This window comes from Sciurus carolinensis, chromosome 2, assembly GCF_902686445.1.
Source record: "Sciurus carolinensis chromosome 2, mSciCar1.2, whole genome shotgun sequence".
Classification (NCBI taxonomy): Eukaryota; Metazoa; Chordata; class Mammalia; order Rodentia; family Sciuridae; genus Sciurus; species Sciurus carolinensis.
Window position 1 is genome coordinate 132,915,868 of NC_062214.1, and position 20,572 is coordinate 132,936,439.

General features: G+C 38.7%; 3 protein-coding genes across 4 annotated transcripts in view; 2 read left to right on the forward strand and 1 right to left on the reverse strand.

Annotated features, from left to right (window-relative positions):
- The first annotated feature begins 1,224 nt into the window (after nt 1-1,224).
- Nucleotides 1,225-17,556, forward strand: Coch (cochlin). 2 transcript variants are annotated; one of them, XM_047541802.1, is made up of 12 exons: nt 1,225-1,276; nt 1,628-1,684; nt 1,774-1,821; nt 3,705-3,861; nt 4,612-4,745; nt 5,225-5,287; nt 6,141-6,185; nt 6,275-6,422; nt 11,134-11,237; nt 11,921-12,147; nt 12,329-12,845; nt 15,174-17,556. In XM_047541802.1, the coding sequence occupies exons 2-12, from the start codon at nt 1,651-1,653 to the stop codon at nt 15,347-15,349; spliced, it is 1,653 nt and encodes a 550-aa protein (XP_047397758.1). In that variant the 5' UTR covers nt 1,225-1,276; nt 1,628-1,650; the 3' UTR covers nt 15,350-17,556. The 2 variants fall into 2 exon arrangements, with proteins under 2 accessions (XP_047397758.1, XP_047397757.1); XM_047541801.1 differs by having other exon boundaries at nt 1,229-1,325.
- LOC124977891 (cytochrome c oxidase assembly factor 5-like) lies at nt 9,996-10,948 on the forward strand. The gene has a single exon (XM_047541808.1). It carries the CDS (start codon nt 10,285-10,287, stop codon nt 10,507-10,509), a length of 225 nt encoding a protein of 74 aa, XP_047397764.1. The 5' UTR covers nt 9,996-10,284; the 3' UTR covers nt 10,510-10,948.
- An 800-nt stretch (nt 17,557-18,356) lies between the features above and the next one.
- Nucleotides 18,357-20,572, reverse strand: part of Strn3 (striatin 3) — an 87,370-nt gene continuing 85,154 nt past the window's right edge. Inside the window, 2 exon segments of the mRNA XM_047541800.1 lie at nt 18,357-20,319; nt 20,402-20,488. Coding sequence (XP_047397756.1) covers nt 20,150-20,319; nt 20,402-20,488 — 257 coding nt within the window. The 3' untranslated portion in view covers nt 18,357-20,149.

The following is a 20,572-nucleotide window of genomic DNA, read 5'->3' on the forward strand; positions in this document are numbered from 1 at the left end:
AAAGGTAAATCTATAAGGAGAGGAGCAGGATGAGTGGCTGTTTAGGATTGGAGAAAGGCATTGATTGTAAGTGACTAGGAGGGATCATTTATGGGGCAGTGGAAATGTTCTAAAATTGGACTATATTGAGGGCTAAACAATTCTATAAGCTAAACATCTTTCTTCTTTTAATCCTTAAAATGGATGGATTTTGTGACCTATAAACAATAACTAAACGAAGCTGTTGGGGGTTAGGAGGATGTTGTACCAGTAAATAAGTGGCTATGCAGGTCTGAGGATCGTTCCTCAGATACCATTTGTCTGTCACTAATCCCATTCTTTCTCTGTGCCTACCTATAAACCAGAATTGGGGCAGGAGAGGACGACACATTACCAAATTTGAGAATGTGTAATCACACCACCAGACCTGGGAATTTGGAAAGGCAATCAGATATAACTGTACCCATCTAGAAAAGAAGAAGAAATGACAAATGTAACTGCTGCCTGAAGGCCTTGCTATTCCATTACAGTAAATGGAGATTGCTGAGGGAAATCGGACTCCAGCAGAATCCCCAAAGAATAACCAGTCAGTTGACAGGTTTTCTAACAAAAACGGGACGTGCGTTCACCAAATCCAGGTTGGTTTTACTTTAGAAGCAGGAACTGTTTCCACGAGAGCGCCAAGTGGCGAGATCTGCTCTTAGGGCCAAGAGGGCCCGCTAGTTCTCCCGGGCCCAAGCGGCTAGGTGGGCTGCAGCTTGCGCTGGGCTACCTCGGTCGCCTCGGTCCAGGCAATCCTGCGGCTCCCGCAGTCTGGGACAGTGCGTGGGGGAGTGTCACTCTCCAGCCCAGGAGGAGGCGGCGGAGGCCAGCGGTGAGGCCCCGCAGGGTTACACCGCACTGTCCTGCACGTCGGGTAACCTGCATGTCAGGCGCTGACCGACCTGCACGCACGTCCCTAGGCGCTCTTCCCGCCGCGCTCCCACAGTCCCTCCGACGCCGAGTCCCGCAGGGCCCCGGGACTCTATCCCGGACCTTCTTACGCACGATTGGACACTGAGTCCAGGTGGCCGAAATCCGCGCCGCGGGGGGGAGGCGCCTCCACGCCGGCCTCACCCCGGGGCCGGAAGGGGGTGAGGGCGGAGCTGGACGGCCACCGCCCGGCCCTGGGGGAACTGGCTCCCAGCTCCCTCCCGCGTGCCCCCCGCATAGTGCTCATGCGCGCGGCCCAGCCTTTAAAGCGGCAGCTAGAGTCGCGCTTTCGGCACTCGGGCGCAGCCGGGCGGATCCCACGCAGGTGCAGGACCGTGGGCGGCCGGCTCTGGCGGGTGGGATCCCTGACACTGGCAAGTCCTGCCTCTCCTTTTTCGTGCTTAGCTTGTCTGTTTGTCTTCATCTTGGCGCCCTCCTTCCCACCACCCCGCAACCCCGATCTGGGGTTGCACATCGATTGTGGATTTGGCTCGATTGGCAACTGAAGCGCCGCCTCCAGATCTAGAGGGACGCTGGCCCGGGAGACCTCCCATCCTCCGCGGTCCCTGGGTTCACGAGGGAAGCAACATCCCTGAGGAGCGGGCGGGCGGGCGTCTTGAGCTGGGGACTTGCCCCCTCCCCCACCCCTGCCTCCTTCAGCCTTGCTCTCTCCCAGGTCCGAACAGCCCCTCAACCACCATGTCGGCAGCCTGGATCCCAGTTCTCTGTCTTGGTGAGTACGCGTACCTCGCCGCCCCGCTTCCCCTCGCCCCAAGTGGGGTGGAGGCTGGAGCCAGTCCTAGCGCTTTCCTCTCTTTGTAGGTATCTGTCTGGTGCTGCTGCCGGAGCCCACGGGCAGCGAGGGAGCTGGTGAGTTGTGGGTTCCCGGGTCAAGGAAGGAGCGCTCGGTCCTGGTCGTCCGAGGGGCCGAGGGGCCGTGGGTCAACCGGGATTCAGATCGAGCCCCCTGCACCTTGGCTCGGGGGCAAAGGTTGGAGTTGCTGCTTGGCTCGTCCCGACCTTGGATTTGCCTTGACTTACCTGTTCTCCCCCGCAAGGGGGTCCCTGGGGTCCGATGGGGACGTTCTTCCCTAGGCACAGAGAAGGAAGCCTTTCTCCCATGTCTACCCATCCCACCGAGCTCCCAGGCCTGAGCGCCGGCGGCAAAGGTTCAAGCAGGGGTACTTGTTGATCCCCACGTAGAGGCACACTAGCGTTTGGGGTCGAAAGAAACCTTCAGACTGTCGTAGCCGACAGACAGGGAGACTCGCGTCCTTGTCCTACCTTGATTTTCCTCCTAGATGTGTTTCAGGTGTAAGCCCTAGAAAAAGCACATTTGTGGTCCCATTCACATACGAAAAAGTCTAAAAAGTTTGTTCCACGTGTATAGGTCCGGGTATTGGTGGGCGGTTCCGTGTATTTTCCTAGTAACTTCTAAAATTCGTTGTTTACCATGAAAGTAGAAATAAGGGTAAGTATTGCACTCGGGTGCATTTCTCACTCCTTCCCCAGTAAAGTCAGCGTTAGCAGGTGAAGGCAGTCTCTGCGCCCAATTCCAGTGTTGCCCCTACCTAAGCCGAAAATAGGATTAGGACTGTTTAATAATAGGTTTGAAACTCCTGTTTTCGGTAAGGATTTTAACTTGGCAGTTTTCTAGAGGTCTGAGTTCCCAGCTCAAGAGCATGTGCCTGCCATCCTCCTTCCCTTCCAGTCCACATGTACAGCTCAAAGCTGAGGGAACAGAGAGGCTCCTTGTTAGAGGCAAGCTACTCAATTGGGCAATGTGACCAGACAGTATTCCTCTCTTGGAAAAAGGAGAGTTTGTTTGTTTTAAAAATGTTTCAAAAAGTTTTAGAGGCCATTTTCTTGTATTTGGAAAATGCATTAGTAATGTTAATCTCAATTTAATATCTACTGTAAATGGACCAATTAACATTTTGTATTGTTATCTTGTTGCATATTACTGAGGGCTTGTCTCTACCTAGTGTCTTTTGTAGTAAAAACTTTGATTCTTTATAAGGTTAAAAGTGCAGAACTTGAGCATATTAACAGTGCTTTCTAAAAATCCATTCACTGCCTGAAATATTTCTTTGGACAGATCTGGAGCAGAAATAATCAGGTTCAATTAAGATAAAAATGCTCCATTCTGATGGGACTAACTTCCCTGTCCTTTGGAAGTTGTAGAATGTTCCTTGGGCAAATTACCCCATGGTTTGGTTTTCTCATCTGTAAAATAAATGACTGAGCTAAACAACATTCTGTCACTCTAAGCATCATTTTACTGTTTACTTAAGGGAATTTGTGATTTTAAGGCTCTTTGTTTATAGGGCAACTAGGATAAATGCTGCTGTGAAGTGAAAGGTAGCTTAGAGGGATTTTTGCATATACCTATGAAAATGTTCCAGGAAGGCTCAATTCAGATTCACTACCTTCACTTCATGCTTCATCAGAGTGGGATTTCCGTTTCTAGAATGAATAAATGTTCAATGAGTAATGCTATTTTGTAGTTCCAGTGTATTTCCAAACTGATTAAAAACTGAGAAAATTATAACATTAGACTTCTCTAGTGGTTGGGAACTAAGTTAAATTGGAAAAACAACTTTTGACTTGCTAAAATCTGGGAATGGTGTGAAATGGTATATGTGTCAATGGTGTAGAAATTAGGGAAGTAAAAATCTCATGCCCTGGTTTCCCCACCATTGTTCCCAAAGAAAGTCCAAGGGTGCTTATTACATTCCCTCCTTTTTCTTCAGTTCCTATTGCTATCACGTGCTTTACCAGAGGCTTGGACATCAGGAAAGAGAAAGCAGATGTCCTCTGCCCAGGCGGCTGCCCTCCTGAGGAATTCTCTGTGTTTGGGAACATAGTTTATGCTTCTGTATCTAGCATATGCGGGGCCGCTATCCACAGGTAAGTCCAAACACACCAGGTGAGGGGGGATGCAAGCATAAATTATTTTCTTTCCTGCTTTAGCCCTCTGGACGTTTTTCCTTCCTACTTTTCTTTGGTGCCAATTTTGGCCACAGAAGATAGATATAAAGTTTTAAAGTTCCCTGAAACACCAAAAACATAAGGGAAGCTTTCTGACGAAGGGCAGATTGCATTAGTTCTTGATGGCTAGATTTTATGGTTCTAAAACATTTCTAATCAGATCATGTATTACAGAGCTTTCACTGTGCCAACCATCATTTTAACTTCCACCACAGTTCTACAGGGGAGGAACAGTTCTGCTTTTATAGTTGGGAAAACTGAACTCAGTTTGTCAAGAATCTTACTCAGGGTCACTATTGTTTAGCAAGTGCCATGCTATCCTTCAGTAGAATGGTCGATATGACACTTTGAAAAAAATGCAGTGCAAGAGCATGTTGTTAAAGTATCTTAGGAAAATTGTTTTATTAACTCTGAATCTCTGAGCTCTGGGGACAGGATCCTACAAGTGTATTCTTATCAACACTTAAGAAGTTGGACAGCATAAAACTGTTTCCTCAGGCAAATTTTATTCCTGTGCAAGCAAGTTTTTAGGAGACTGGCAGCACTTGACTTCCCTGCCGAACTATTTTCTTAGTTAATCAGAGCGATAGAGGCAACATGGCACTATATGTCAGCCTGGTGCCCTGGAAAAGTGTGGGTGGCGTCTCAGCTGTTCCTCTCATGTTGCAGGGGAGTAATCAGCATCTCAGGGGGACCTGTGCGCATCTATAGCCTACCTGGCCGAGAAAACTATTCCTCTGTAGAAGCCAATGGCATCCAGTCGCAAATGCTCTCCAGGTGGTCTGCTTCATTCACAGTGACTAGTAGGTACAATTATATTGTTCTCACTTATTAATATTGCCCCCAACACCACCCCCCCCCAAAAAAAAAATAAGTTTCCTGCTTTTCTTAGTCCAACTTGTTTAATTCTGGTAGGAAAATTCTGTGGTCAAGAAGAGTTCAACTATGGGATAGAATTAGGAGACCAGAAGGGTCATGTATCACTCCAGCCTCCAAACTTGGGTGAATGGGGGAAGAATGATCTTGCTGTCAGAGATGGCATTACAAACTTGAATTGACTGCATTCAGAATGCCTTGAAACTCAGAGACACTAAACTCCCTTCAAACTGTGATCCTTTCAAATGTAATAGAAAAGAATCCATTTTGGTTCTCTGACAACTAATATGTAGTTTATATTTTTAATTACCATGTTGTATTTATTATCCAGAACCCTAAATAAGATTTATAATTAATGATTAAAAAAAGAAAGAAGAAAAAAACAGTCTTCTCTTTACTTTAACAGAAGGCAAAAGTGGTGCCCAGGAAGCCACAGGAAGGGCAGTGTCCACAGCACGTCCATCAACAGGTATGAAACATGGAACCTCTCTCCTAGTTGCCTGGCAGAGCATTTGGCAGTTACAAATAAAGTGTTGTTGGTAGACACTTACCTTTTAAAATGTGAGGTTAAAGGCTGATATTATAGATAAAGTAAAATGTTATGTTTACTGACATATTGCAGACAGAAACATTCAATTTTATATTTCAAATCCCTTCTTATATTTTCAGTTACCAGCTTTACTACCACTCATTCTCTCAAAGTCCTATGTTTTCTCTGATTTGACAGACCACAAAGTACCATGAACTTATTTCCAATTTCACTTGCTTTATTCCTTAATTATTGCACTGTCAAATGAATAAAAGGAGTTAGGGTATGTACTACAAAACAAAAAAATAGCCAGGGTTCCCTTTTATAGACTATGGGCATTTTTTTTTTTTTAATTTTTGTATTTGTAGAGGGACAGTGTGCCTTTATTTTATTTATTTTTATGTGGTGCAAGGATCTAACCCAGTGCCTCACATGTACTAGGTAAGCACTCTGCCACTGAACTACAACCCTAGCCCAAGATTATGGACATTAAAGTTAAAAAAAAAAAAAAAAATTAAGAACATTAGGTTTTTTTGTTGCCAGTCTGCCTCAACTGTGGGTTTGGATATCAGATTCTTGGATCAGAGGTATATCAAATATGTAGGCCTATAACAGTCCTGTCTTATTTCTTTGTTGGGGCATGGCTTCCCTAGTCCAGGAAATCATGAGGAAATTAACTTTCAGAAAAGACCTTTACAAGAATGACACTCTGTTTATTATATGCTTTCCCCCCATGAGAGCTTCTTGCTCTGAAAGTTTCTTTTGCTGATACTAAGTGCTCCCTTTACTTTAGGTAAACGACTAAAGAAAACACCAGAGAAGAAAACTGGCAATAAAGGTAAGAATGAAACATCCATTTGGGAAAATAACATTTCCCCTGCCTCCTCTTGTGATTGCTAACAAAAGGACTTGTTTGGCTATCCACAGACTGTAAAGCAGATATTGCCTTTCTGATTGATGGAAGCTTTAATATTGGGCAGCGCCGATTTAATTTACAGAAGAATTTTGTTGGGAAAGTGGCTCTGATGTTGGGAATTGGAACAGAAGGACCACATGTGGGCCTTGTTCAAGCCAGGTACCAACTTTGTTAAAATGGGAGGTGACTGATATCTTGAATGATGATACAATCCTGAGTTGCATGTAAACATATTGAGTTGTGGACAAGCTGAATTCTCAAACTATACATTTAGGATTTAAGATTGGGCAGGCATTTGCCTAACATATGCAAGGCTAGGTTCCATCCCCAGCAGTGCAAAAAAGAAAAATGAAGCAACAATAACAAATAAATAAATGAATAAAAGATAAAAAGAAAGAAATGCCTGGGCAGACTATTAGGTCTGAATGCCTCCTTTTTGGAACAAAAGGATTGGAAGAATCATATGATATCTCTATATAAAGACCAGAAGATGAACTGAAAGGTCCTGTTGCTCACATAAATCTCCTGTCACATCTATCTACTCTGCTTGATTCCCAGTTTCTCTCTTCAGAAGGAAGAAATAGTAATAAGTCCATTTCTTTTTCCTATTCTGCCATTATTCTGGTTAGCTCTTTCTGTATTCCCTTGGTTTGGAGCTCTTCTCATGTTAAAAGAATAGCTATTGATGTCTTTTAGAATTATAGTATGCTCATTATACCAAGCTTGAAATTTCTCAAATCATACCTCCCAGAGATAGTCATTATAAAACCTTCTATTTCCTTTAAGAAGATATTTGATATATATATATGTTTTTTAAAATGTTGGTCTCTAAAAATGTCTTGTATCTTGTCATCCCTCAGTATTTGGGGCATTTTCTCATCAAAAGTATTCATCAGAAAAACGACATTTCATGATATTCTTCTGCACGTTCCCTAACCATTTTCATTGCTTTTTCACCCTTGCAAACTACTATGCTGTGATGAGTATCCTTTCTTCATTGTATTCATGTCTGATGATTTCATTAGGCTAGATTCCTAGGTGTTAGTTCTGACATTCTGAAACCTTCTGAAATAGAACTGCTTTCTAGAAAGTTGAACCAGTTTAAATTTCTATCAGCAGCGTATAAAGGTGTCACCAGTACTTCTACAAACACTTAACTTACATTTTTTTATGTTATTTTTCAAAGTTGGCTCTGCTTTTAGTTTATTTAGATAAAAAACTATTTAGTTGTGTGTGTGTGTGTGTCTGTGTGTCTGTGTGTGTTTAGTGTGAGATGACTGTTGATTTTTTTGTTGTTGTACCGGGGATTGAACTCAGGGGCACTCAACCAATGAACCCCTACATCCCCAGTCCTTTTTTTGTATTTTATTTAGAGACAGGGTCTCCCTGCTTTGTTTAGGTCCTCACTAAGTTTCTGAGGTTGATTTTGAACTCTCCATCTTTCTTCCTCAGCCTCCTGAGCCGCTGGGATTACAAGTGTGAGCTACCATGCTTGATTTTTACATAATTTAATCATTTGTCCCTCACCTCAAAAAAGAAACAAAAAAAGAGCTCCTAATTTCTTTATTTTGTGGTATCTTTCTTCCTCTTCTTTTTGTGGTGCTGGGGATTGAACATGGGATCTTTCACATACTAAGCAAGTACTCTACCACTGAGCCACACCCTCAGCACTGTGGTATCATTTTTATGTACAAGTTTGGGTAAGGCTATTTCTTTGGTCCAAATACTCACTCTTTTTTTTTCTTTTCTTCTCTTTTATTTGAGACATGTCTCACTAAGTTGTCCAGGCTGGCCACAAACTTATGATTCTCCTGCCTCAGCCTCCCCAGTAGCTAGGATTATAGGCATCCAAGCTCTTATGCTAATTCTTACATCTTTTTTACACTGTTTTGATTATTACAGCTTTATTGTACATTTTAATACCCCCTGAAGCAATTCCCCTGCAGTTCATTTCCTATACTTTTTGGGCTAATTTGACCCAATTATTTTTCAAGGGGAAAACTACACTACTGTGTAGACACAAAGACTAGCTTCTTATAAACTTCCTGGTTTGTAGTTTTTCTACTTTAGGAAGATATTAGAGTAGATAAGTTGTGTCAAGGGCTTATATTTAAGTTGAGGAACAGAATGTATCATTAAGGATGCAAAAATATGACTGATCTCATAATTCATAATTTGTATAGTTGAACTACAAAAGTGAAAAGGTTATCAAGCCATGAAATCTGATTTTGTGACCCAACATTTACAAGGTGTGCAGAAATCAAACTACCAGGTATACAGAAATATAATTAGTGCTATACTTGTCCCTCAAAGAGTTTTTTTTGCAGGGTAGGGGGGCTGGGGTTGTGGCTCAGTGTTAGAGCACTTGCCTAGCACATGTAATGCACTAGGTTTGATCCTCAGCACCACATAAAAAGAAATAAAATAAAGGTATTGTGTTCATCTACAACTAAAAAAAAATATTAAAAAATGTTTTGACTGGGGCTGGGGTTGTGGCTCAGTGGTAGAGTGCTCGCCTAGCCCATGTGAGGCACTGGATTCAATCCTCAGCACTGCATAGAACAAAATAAAGTTTTAAAAAAATGCTTTTTTAAAAAAAAAAGTTTTGACTTAATAAAATAACTACTGATAATGCTGAAGTCTTAAACTTTTGCACTTACAAAATATTGCTTATCTAAAAACTAAGTATAATAAATTGTAATTTTTTTTTTTTTTTTTACTCAACATGGTCTTTAATGAACAGAGTAGTTATAAAGTGAACTGAGTGGCTTGGGAGGCTGAGGCAGAACAATCACAAGTTCAAAGCCAGCCTTAGCAAAAGCTAGGTGCTAAGCAACTCAGTGAGACCGTGTCTCTAAATAAACTACAAAATAGGGCTGGGGATGTGGCTCAGTGGTCCAGTGCCCCTGAGTTCAATCCCTGGTACTCCCCCAAAATGAAAATTTCTAAAATTTAAAAAAGTGAACTGAGGGCTGGAGGATATAACTCAATGGTAGAGCACTTGCCTAGTATGTGCAAGGGTCCTGGGTTCAATCCCCAGTAACACACACACACCACACACAAAGTGAGATGAAATTCTTTTAATATTAACCTTTTTTCTTGAGTCAGGGTCTCACTATATTACCCATTCTGTCCTTGAACTCCTGGATTTAAATGATTCAGGAGATTGTCTGCTTCCTGAGTAACTGGGTATACAGATGCATGCTATCATGCCCAGCTATTATATATAAATATCTCTCACAATACATATACTTTAAAGATCAGCAAATGTCATTTTCATTTATTATAAAAAAGTTAATATAATATTTATAATTAATTTTCTTGTAACTTTTTCCATTAAAAAAAATGTTGGCTTTCGTATGGTTGAAATTGTCCCTTCTTATGGAAGAGACCTGGGTACAAGACCCAAGAGTGTTCAGGGCTTCCAGGCTTCCTTACTGGAGCAGACCCAGTCTCACCTGCAGCTATTTCCCAGATAGCTGGTGCCCATCAATGCAGACTTCCATTAAACCCAGGGTCCTGAGCCAAGCCCAGTTTCAGATGCTTCATACATTTTGTCAAGGAATAAATGCTGAAGCCGGACAACCCTAAATTTAAAATGCAGCCATGCTTTGTTGGGCAAATTACCCGAGTGCTCTGAGCAATTTCTCTATTTAGGATAATAATCTACCTTGAAATTATGATGAAATGAGTTTGCAAATGTGATATGTATTTATTACCCAGAATAGAATAAACCCCCAATATAGCAATTGTATTTGCTATATTTTAGAAATTATACTTATATTTCTAAATTCAAGAAAGGATGCAGTGTCTTAGTTGACTACATACTGTGGGATTAAAACAGAAATTTGAGTATCACATGCCTATAATCCCAGTTATTCAGGAAGGCTGAGGCAGGAGGATCAAAAGTTTGAGGCCAACCTGGGCAATTTAGCAAGACTTTGTCTCATTAAAAAGGAGTGGGGAGCCAGGTGTTTGAGGGTCTCGAGGGTCGAGGCCGCCGCGGGCGGGAGGCGCCATCATGCCCCGCTATTACGAGGACAAGCCGGAGGGCGGCGCGTGCGCGGGCGTGAAGGAGGACCTGGGCGCATGTCTGCTGCAGTCGGACTGTGTGCTCCAGGAAGGAAAATCTCCTCGGCAGTGTTTGAAGGAAGGATACTGCAAAGCTCTGAAGTATGCCTTTTTTGAGTGTAAAAGATCAATGTTGGATGCTAGATCAAGATTCAGAGGAAGAAAAGGATATTGATACCATTATGTTGAAAACAAGATGAAAACACCAGAGGATTTCCCCACAGAAAGCCACAAGAGGAAACATGAGCTTTGCTACATTTGTTTGGTTGGAACAGTTCCCCTTCTATGGAACGCTGGAGAAAATGGATGAATTCTGGTTTTGAATAAGTATAAAGTGAATGCCTCTCTGAATCTAAGTTATTTTTAGTAGATAAGTTTAATTGACAGTTATAGGCCTGGAGCATAATGTGTTTTGAGAACTGTCCTAAAGTACAGAGAATGGAAAAATGTTATTTTCAAACCTGACTCTTCAATCAGATGACACCATTTGTACATCAGAAGGTGACTAATGTGACACTGGAGGCTGTCCACAAGATGTTGATTGAGAAAGTTTAGAGTAAGACTTTTATCTAATATGCCTATTTAGTTCTGAAATAAATTGTTTGGTTCCTTGGGAAAAAAAAAAAAAAAAAGGAGTGGGGATGTAGCTCAGTGGTATGGTACAGTGCTACTGGGTGCAATCCCTAGTACCACAAAGGGTGTTGTCTCTTTACAAACTTTTTAAAGGTACCTAATGTTGCTTATTGCCTTCTCAACATTCCCAATACTCACTGAATAATATCTCTTTTTAAAATCATAGTGAACATCCCAAAATAGAATTTTATTTGAAAAACTTCACATCAGCCAAAGATGTTTTGTTTGCCATAAAGGAAGTAGGTTTCAGAGGCGGTAATTCCAATACAGGTAAGTAGACTTGGACACCCAGGGTGTAATATAGTAGAGAGTTATTAGTGGTCAGATGTGTGAAACAGTGTTAGGCCATTTTATACAAACTGTTGTGAAACTCTTCCTTCTGGGACTGGAATCTTAGCTAGGCCTGCATCTGATCACCTAAGATTAATACTCAATTTATAATGGAAAATATACCAACATGTTAATTGATAGTTCTTATTTTAAAAAATCTAAAGCATTGATTTATAATCTTTGTATAAGATAGGCCAGATATCACTATAATGATAAAAAGAAGCAAAGGTTAACAGACTTATCTAATTAAGGCAGATGTGGCAGAAAGAATTAGAGTAGCACAATTGTCCCTCTGAAAAGAGAATTTCTTGTTCCTGATTCTTAGAGGTATGCAAGAAAGGCAAGAGAGCACATGATAGGAGTAGGAGTCAGTTTTGTGTTTCTGATTAGTGATTGACATGAAGTAAGGAAATGTGAGGCTTCTGGGAGGTAGAGGGGGAAGTAATGTGGGTAGTGAAGACAAAAAATAGGCCTGAAGGATAATTAAACTTTTCCAGCTGAGGCAGCTATTATAGAATCCAGTTCCATATATGTTAAATTCTTAAACTTAATAGTAGCAAGGAAAATAGAAACGTCATTTGAGCAGAGGTAAATGCTGCCTGTTTGCATCTTTTTAAACCCAGGCAAAGCCTTGAAGCATACTGCTCAGAAATTTTTCACGGCTGACAGTGGAGTGAGAAAAGGGATCCCCAAAGTGGTGGTGGTGTTTATTGATGGCTGGCCTTCTGATGACATTGAGGAAGCAGGCATTGTGGCCAGAGAGTTTGGTGTCAATGTGTTTATAGTTTCTGTGGCCAAACCTATCCCTGAAGAATTGGGGATGGTTCAAGATGTTGCATTTGTTGACAAGGTAAGGGGATAAGGGGTATCTTCTGTTCTGGTTGTGATTCAGTTTTGCAACTGTAAGCATGGTGCTGACTGGCCCCATCTGATTAACTCTGAACATTCAAGACTGAATGTTTTCAAAAACTTTTAATCTTAGAAACAACTTTTGATCTCATTGGATATCTTCTGTGTGTCTCCCCCATTAGGCTGTCTGTCGGAATAATGGCTTCTTCTCTTACCACATGCCCAACTGGTTTGGCACCACAAAATATGTAAAGCCCCTGGTACAGAAGCTCTGTACTCATGAGCAAATGATGTGCAGCAAGACCTGTTATAACTCAGTGAACATTGCTTTCCTAATTGATGGCTCCAGCAGTGTTGGAGATAGTAATTTCCGCCTCATGCTTGAATTTGTTTCCAACATAGCCAAGACTTTTGAAATCTCAGACATTGGTGCCAAGATAGCTGCTGTACAGTTCACTTACGATCAGCGCACAGAGTTCAGTTTCACTGACTATAACACCAAAGAGAACATCCTTGCTGTTATTAGGAACATCCGCTATATGAGTGGTGGAACAGCCACTGGTGATGCCATTTCCTTTACTGTGAGAAATGTGTTTGGTCCTGTGAGGGACAGTCCCAACAAGAACTTCCTGGTAATTGTCACAGATGGGCAGTCCTATGATGATGTCCGAGGTCCTGCTGCTGCTGCACATGACGCAGGTAAGATCCTTGTCCTTTGTATGGAAAGGGAACTGAGGAGGGGTTTTGTGAATTTGGGGAGTAAATAAAATTTAAGCATTTATTTTGTGGAACAACACCTGCAGTGTAGCCATCATTGTTCTAAGAACTTTATCCAATATTTGTTGATTTGTCAGAGCAGCCCTACTAATTTCATTCTACAGAGATGGAACAATATGATACAGCTATTAAATATGGTAATATAAGCATGCTGGCTTGAGTGCTCTCCTAACCACTGGATTATTAGAACTGTCTTGAGAACCATCATATGTTAAGGACTTAAGTTCAAGTGCTCATGTTTGGCTCAAATTTGGAATATATCCCCAAATAATCATTGTTTACCATGCCTACCATGTGAGTGATTATTCTAACTTTTGTCTGTAAAGTTTTCAGTCCAGCATGAATTTTCTAAGATAAGGTCACCAATAAACAGTTTAACCCAATCCCATCTAAACTTTCCTCAAATTGTCTTCCTGAGATAATGAACACACTGTTGTTTTAAAATGGTAGGTTTCTTCCTCCAACCTTAGCATTACTTTTGGAAAAAGTCTAGTTCCTGAAGACATTTATCTAATGTGTTGCTGAGATCAAACAGGCTAGAGGGGGGGGAAAAATGCTAGGATTCCCTTTGTGGGGATGTAAGTAAATGACTTGGAAGGGGAGAATGAACAGCCTTGCATTGTACATTTTCTATACTTCCTTTTCCCTATTCAATTCCTAGTGACAAAACCTTCTTTTCTATATATTAGAATCTCTCTCAATATTGTGTACTTCTATATTGACAAAAAAGGCTGAAGCAGTTCAGAGAACTGATACATGCAATTTAAGCTATACATCTGGTTTATGTTTTCACACACAAGCAACTAACCTATGTTCAAGTGAAGACCTACCTTCCTGCTGTCACTTCTCAGTGTACTAATTTATAGTTAGGATTGTATTCAGGCTAAAGTGAACTAAATTTCCATGTATCTTCCCTATGATCAGGGTAGGCCTCACTGAAAAGTTTCATGAAAATTACCCCTTAGTGATAGTGATGTCAAAGTCACAAAACCCAGAAATCAGAGTGGGCTTTTTAGGGCTGGGTTACAACTTTTTTTTTTTTTTTTTTTTTTTTTTCCCCCTAAACTAACTATATACCTGGCTTGAGCTCAAAAATTGGAACTGGAATGTAGAACTTAAAAATGTAGTAGAAAAAACAACTTTGTGGATTTTTGTTTGTTTTGCTAGGTGGTAGAAGGGATTGGCTGTTGGTGATAATTAGGATGTTTAAAGTAGCTTGTATATCCTCTAAACCTATTTTATATAGTCCTTGCAACTCTGTGATCACTGTATACCATTATTAGAAGGGGAATGAAATCTTGAGTAGTGATATAATTAAATGTTGGAATTGATGTGAATTCAGCTAAGCATCACCCTGACAAAAATGTAGTAGTACTAAAAGCCCCATAGTAAATAAACCAAGGGGATGGAGATAGAATGCTTCACTGAAACAAATTACTCCAGCTTTATAGAAATCCCTTTTTGTCAATTTATCACCAGGTATTTTGTGTGGTGTGTGTGGTGATAGGGACTGAACATAGGACTTCACGTCAGGGAGGTGTTCTAACATTGAGCTACATCCCCACTCCCATCACCAGATTTTTGCTGTAGGATTACAGATTGGCACTTTTTGATGACTGGATATAAGTTTGCCAATGTAACTAGAAAGACTAAAACAAGTCGTTGGTATCTACAGAAGACTAGTGTTCCCCAATGTAAACTTAGAAAACATTCACCACTTAACTTATTCTCTCATGCTTTAAGGTGCCAGTTAGGACTCCAGTATACTTTTAACCCAAGTGATGATAGCAGGCCTTTCTTACACCAACCTCAAGGGGGGAAATTTTCACTGTTTTTGTAGTGCTGGGGGATTAAACCCAGAAACTTCTACATGCTAGGCCAGCACCATACCATGACCTTCATCTCTAGCCTGTAGAATATCTTTTGGAGATAATGTGTATTAGGTTAAGAAAATTTTCTTCCATACCTTAACTACTTGTGTTGTGATGGATATACACTTTGTCAAATATTTTTTCTGCACTGCTCATATCATTAATAAGTTAATGTGCTGAATTACACTGATGGCAAAGACTTATGGTTTTGACCAAACTGTTATACCAATCTCATCACAATGACTGAAAACTTACCTAATTCTAGTTCAAAAATTACAAGGAAATTTTCTCTGCAACTAATAACTAATATATGGAATCCATACACAAACAAGTTTACATATAAACCAGTTTTAATTATTTTTAATTATTTCCATTGTAGGTATCACCATCTTTTCTGTTGGTGTGGCTTGGGCACCTCTGGATGACCTGAAAGATATGGCCTCTAAACCAAAGGAGTCACATGCTTTCTTCACAAGAGAGTTCACAGGATTAGAACCAATTGTTTCTGATATTATTAGAGGCATTTGTAGAGATTTCTTAGAATCCCAGCAATAATGGTGATATTTTGACAACAGGAAGGAAATACAAGGGGATCTAATGTATAAACTGTATTCTCATAATGAAATATCATAGCATACTAGGATCAGATACTTGTATTAAATGTCAACAGGTATTCTAAGCAAATAAGCATTCATTTAAAGCTACTACCTTCTGATTACTATTAGACTTTATAAAAATTCAAAACATTTGGCCGAGTCTTCATAATTATGGCCCTTAGAAACTCAGGAAGAGAAGATATCATGGATTAAAATCTTTTAAAAAGTTTCCATGTCTATTAAATATTTAGAAATGCAAATACCAAGTATCAAAAGAATGTGATACTTAGACCAAAAGTAACATTCCTTCTCTAATCATTTTCTATTGATTATATAAATAAAATCAAAGAGAAACAAATAGAAAAAACAGCTTTTTAACATAGTTCAACTATTTTGATCCAGGTGGATGTTTTCTTAAAACCAATCGATAGCTGGTTCCTTCATACTACAAAGTTACGATTATGGATTATATTGCAAGGATGTGTATCAAGCTTCTGTATTTTCTTAGTAACTTATGCCTAAAAATATCACATTCAACAAGATAGCAGGATTGCTTGGTATTTTTCTATTTATATACTTAATTTTATATGTTTGTAGATATACTGGCTTTTACTCTAAAAGACAGCAAAGCACTGAGAAAATGTTAAGTTGGTAAGGTTGTTGGGAAAAAAAACATTTCAAATAACAAAACTGCCAAGAAAGGTATTGTAATTTGGATACTTAATAAAATTGTTAGTGACTTATTCTAAGCTGCCTTTTGTTATTCCAAGTCTCTCTCCCTAAGATATGGTAAATATTCTGTATGTACTAATTTACATGGAAGACCAATCTGAATTGTTTTTTAAATAATGTAATCGCAGGCCTGTGTGAGGTTGGAGGATGGTAGGTTCGAGGCCTGGGCAACTTAGGGAAACCCTATCTTTAAAAAACAACCTGGGAAATGTAGCTCAGTGGTAGAGTACCTCCAAGTTCAATTCCCAGCACCACAAAAACAAAGTAAAAAAAAAAAAAAACCAATGTGGAATAATACCAAGTATATATTTTTTCTTTTATTTAATTATTTACTGCATGCCCACTGTTTTAGCCATTACCAGATTAAGTAAGCACTATCACATGCTTCTGAGTACTAATGTTTTGTACCTTGTGCTAGTTTCCTTAATGTGCAGCAGCATATCAGGAGTTTCCTCCATAGACAGAGGTGCTCTATCACCCTGTCTTGGCTGTCTTCTCCAAAAACAGGTTCTGTTCCTCCTTCATTTACCTGCTTCAAAGAGATTCAGATTCCAACTGAAACCATACAACCAAAGAGTTGACCTGAAAAGGTGTTAATTGGCTGGAATAATATATTCCAGTAAATCTTTTAAGTCTAACAATTTTATGGGGAAAGGCAGAACTTTAATTACCTTTGACATTACACAAATACTTGATAAAAGGGAGGTTGAAAAGATAATTTCGTTCCTATTCCTTAAAGCTGAAAATGATAGATTAATATAACAAGAATTTTATCATCATCAAAAATGAATTCCACTTAATGTGATTTTTCCACTAGTACACAGACTACAAATTCTCATCTTAGAGTACCATCCCTTAATTAATTAAGCTTTGCCAAGCATGGTGGAACTCGCCTATAATCCCAGCAGCTCGGGAGGCTGAGGCAGGAGGATCACAGGTTCAAATCCAGCATCAGCCAAAGTAAGGCACTAAGCAACTCATTGAGACCCTGTCTCTAATTAAAATACAAAATAGGGCTGGGGATTGGCTTAGTAGCCAAGTGCCCCTTCGTTCATCTCTGGTATCTGAAAAAAAGAAGCAGCAGCAAGCTTTAATGAAGCCACAGCTTCTAGTATTCTTTAAAGGTTTTTTCCCTTTAATTCTATAAAGGACAAAATTTAGTGATCAGGGAAATGAATATTTTTACTGATGTAACAGCAAGAGTAGAAATCAGAACTTTAAGCAACTATCAATTTATCTGAGGAAACAATCATGATAAAGGGTTAACAACTAAAAGAGGTAAAATAATTTAAACATATAATTCAACAGGCATGTCTAAATTTAAAATATGCTAGCTCATTTACAATTTTTAATGTACTAAATGTTAGTTTTCAGGGGTAACAGTTTGAAATGAGAAAATACAAGTATGAAAGAGGTAGAATATTATTAAATGAGGAAAAAGTCAACATATGTTTGTATATAACAATATCTCAAGTCTTATGTATAAAGTCCTACTCAACAATTAATCTGTTATTTTCCATGTCACAAATGGTAGCACACAAATAAAATGAAAGACATTCTTTTTGCATCCCTTTAGTCTCTTTCAAATGTTTAATATTATAAAGAAACATATGACCAAATTAGGTAAGAGAAAAATAAACATACTGATTTTTATCCATTACAGTTTTAATACATTCCAAAAGAGGTGAATATTTATATATTGCAATGAAAATAACCACCTTACAGTTAAAACAGTAAAGCAATGGGTTGAAATAGCTGCCAGAAACAGTACTACCTTTGCAAAAACTTAAGAGATTAAACAGAGGAGAGGGTGAGGGGAGGGTCAGGAGAAAAGTGCCCCTTTATCCACTGATTGAATTTCTTCATTAGTTGAACGTTCGAGTTCAGAAAAAAATAAAATAAAATTTTCAAAAGTTCTGAGAAGTTTTAGTGTTTCAGGATAAGAACTAAAATTTCTATCTGGAATTTCTCAATGCACACACAATTAAATTTAACATTTGCAGCAGGCATTCACATAGATTTTGCATGTGAATTTTCTAGTGTCCCCTTTAAAACCATTTGTAGTTCCTTTCAAGTAAAAGGATATTACCTTGTTGAAGAAGTTTCAGAATATTAATACTTAACCTCATTTATAAGAGCTTTTAAGTAATGAATAATGCAGTTTATTCTTTGCTGAATGTTTTTCTGTGGAAACAGTATATTCTAGCGAGATAGGACACCATCATTAACTGAAATTCAGTTACAGGATGTTTAAATAAATTATTAAAATTGCATCTGCTTTTTTTTGTTACTTCAAATGGTCTAATATATTTTAACAGTTTTTTTTTTTAATATCCTCAAATTGGGTGAAATACTTCAAAAGGAGTTAAAAGTGTTATTGTTCTAATCTTAATAGAATACCAATAAGCAATATGATGTATAAAAATAATAGCATAAAAATGAAGGACTAAGAAATCATCTCCATTTCCTAGTTTAATTATGGAGAGTATTGCACTTTATTATTCAACACAAAATGATGTAGCCAACAGTAACATACAGGTACACAATTTATATTTATTATATGCATTTTATATACATTATTTTTCAACAGCTGTATGTTTGCTTTGTGGTACAATCTTAAAAATTTGCTGATTCATAGTTTGTAAAACAAAAACCTTACAAAACTCATCAAAACTCGCAAACTGATCGGAAAAGTTTTTGGAAGACTAGAAAAAATACTTTATTGTCTTAATCATGCATTACACAAACAAAATCTTTAGTTACACCATAAAATTAAGCACATCTAAAAAAATAAAACAGGGAAAACTAGTCCAAACACAGCAGATTTCTGTATCCTGATTGAACTATTTTTGTATCCTATTTGTAATGCAAATAAACTTTTATTCCAAATATTTTTTAACAAGATAATTTGTTTGGAATCATGGTAAACCAAGATATGTATCTTGGGGGGTAAACACCTTGTTTTGTAACTTAAACTATAAAATATTCCATTTTTAGTCTATTTTAGACTATTCAAAGGAGTTCCAAAATAGATATACAGGTTTCTTTAGCACATTAATAAAAGGATATAAAGACCAACAAAAAGTGAAATAAATAATAGGCCATTAGCAAGATGGATAATCCTTGATAAATAAACTTGTAAATACAGTAAGATGTACAAAATATCACATAGTGATAGGATGCCAAGATTAGTTTTTTTAAAGAGTTCCTTTGGAGTACTAAACCCCACTTTTTCATTTTAATACACTTAATAGTCCTTGTTCATGAAGACATTTATGTGATGATGAAGGTGATTTAGCATCTTTATGGAAGGACTTAGCTGAGCTGTATTAAGCAAAAGGAGGAAAGAAAGTGGTTAAGGGGGTGGCTGGTCAGTGAGATCTCTGTGTTTAGGGTTGTATAATGAAGAAAAACTTCAATACAATCTTGAGCACTGTTGTGACAGGCTAAATATATAAAAAGACTTATAAAAACTAGAATTTTATCCAAACATTTTGTGCAACTAATGCTAAAATATTTTAAGTTAAATTTTCTTTTTCTTCTTTTTTTTTTTTTTAAAGCAAAATAAGTTTAAAAGGGAATCTGTGGCATTCAACTGATAAACATAAGATCACTAAGAGATGAAAAAAAGCTACTCTTGGAGCTCACTTCCCCCCACAAGAGCACCACATTCCTAACCCTAAGGCAGCACACAGAGTCCTTTAGGGGAAAAAAAAAGTCTTTGTAAGATCAGACTCCACATTGGCGTAAAGACACCTAAAAAAAACAGACATACGCTCAGTTCATATCCAGTATAGGCCACAAATACTGGAGTCCTTTTTCTTTATGTCCCACAAAATACAGTAATTACAATTAAATTAATGAGCCTGACATTAAGATGTGATTTCTACCAATTTATGCCTGCCCCAAATTGCCTTCACTAGGCAGAACACATGTAGTGTTATATCAATACCCTTTTTGATGGCAGTGATGCAGACCATTTTTCTGTCCAAGCAAATCTTTTGTCATGATGTGAGTTTTTGTGGATTCACACAAATACTTTGGCAAGGGCATCAGCTCCTGCACTTGCAATATATGCTTTTGATGGATGGAAAGCAACATCATAAATTGACTCATCCAATTTCTTCCTATGAGCTGTTATTTCTTGCACACACGTCTTGCTGTCTAAATTCCATAATCTAATGGAACAGTCATGGCCTGTAAAAGAACAATTAAAGCTTGTTACTGAGTAACAATTCTTTTTATAAAATTTGTGAGCAGTGTAGAACTTCAGACTTACTTCCTGACATCAAATAGATTCCATTAGGATCTACTGCTAGACTTGTAACAGCATCCAAATGAGCTACCATTGAATGGATCATTTTACCTAAATAAAACATATCAGAGAAGATTAAGTTTTCAAAAAAAATACTAACATGAAGCTAAAAGTATAACAGCATCAGCATAAAGT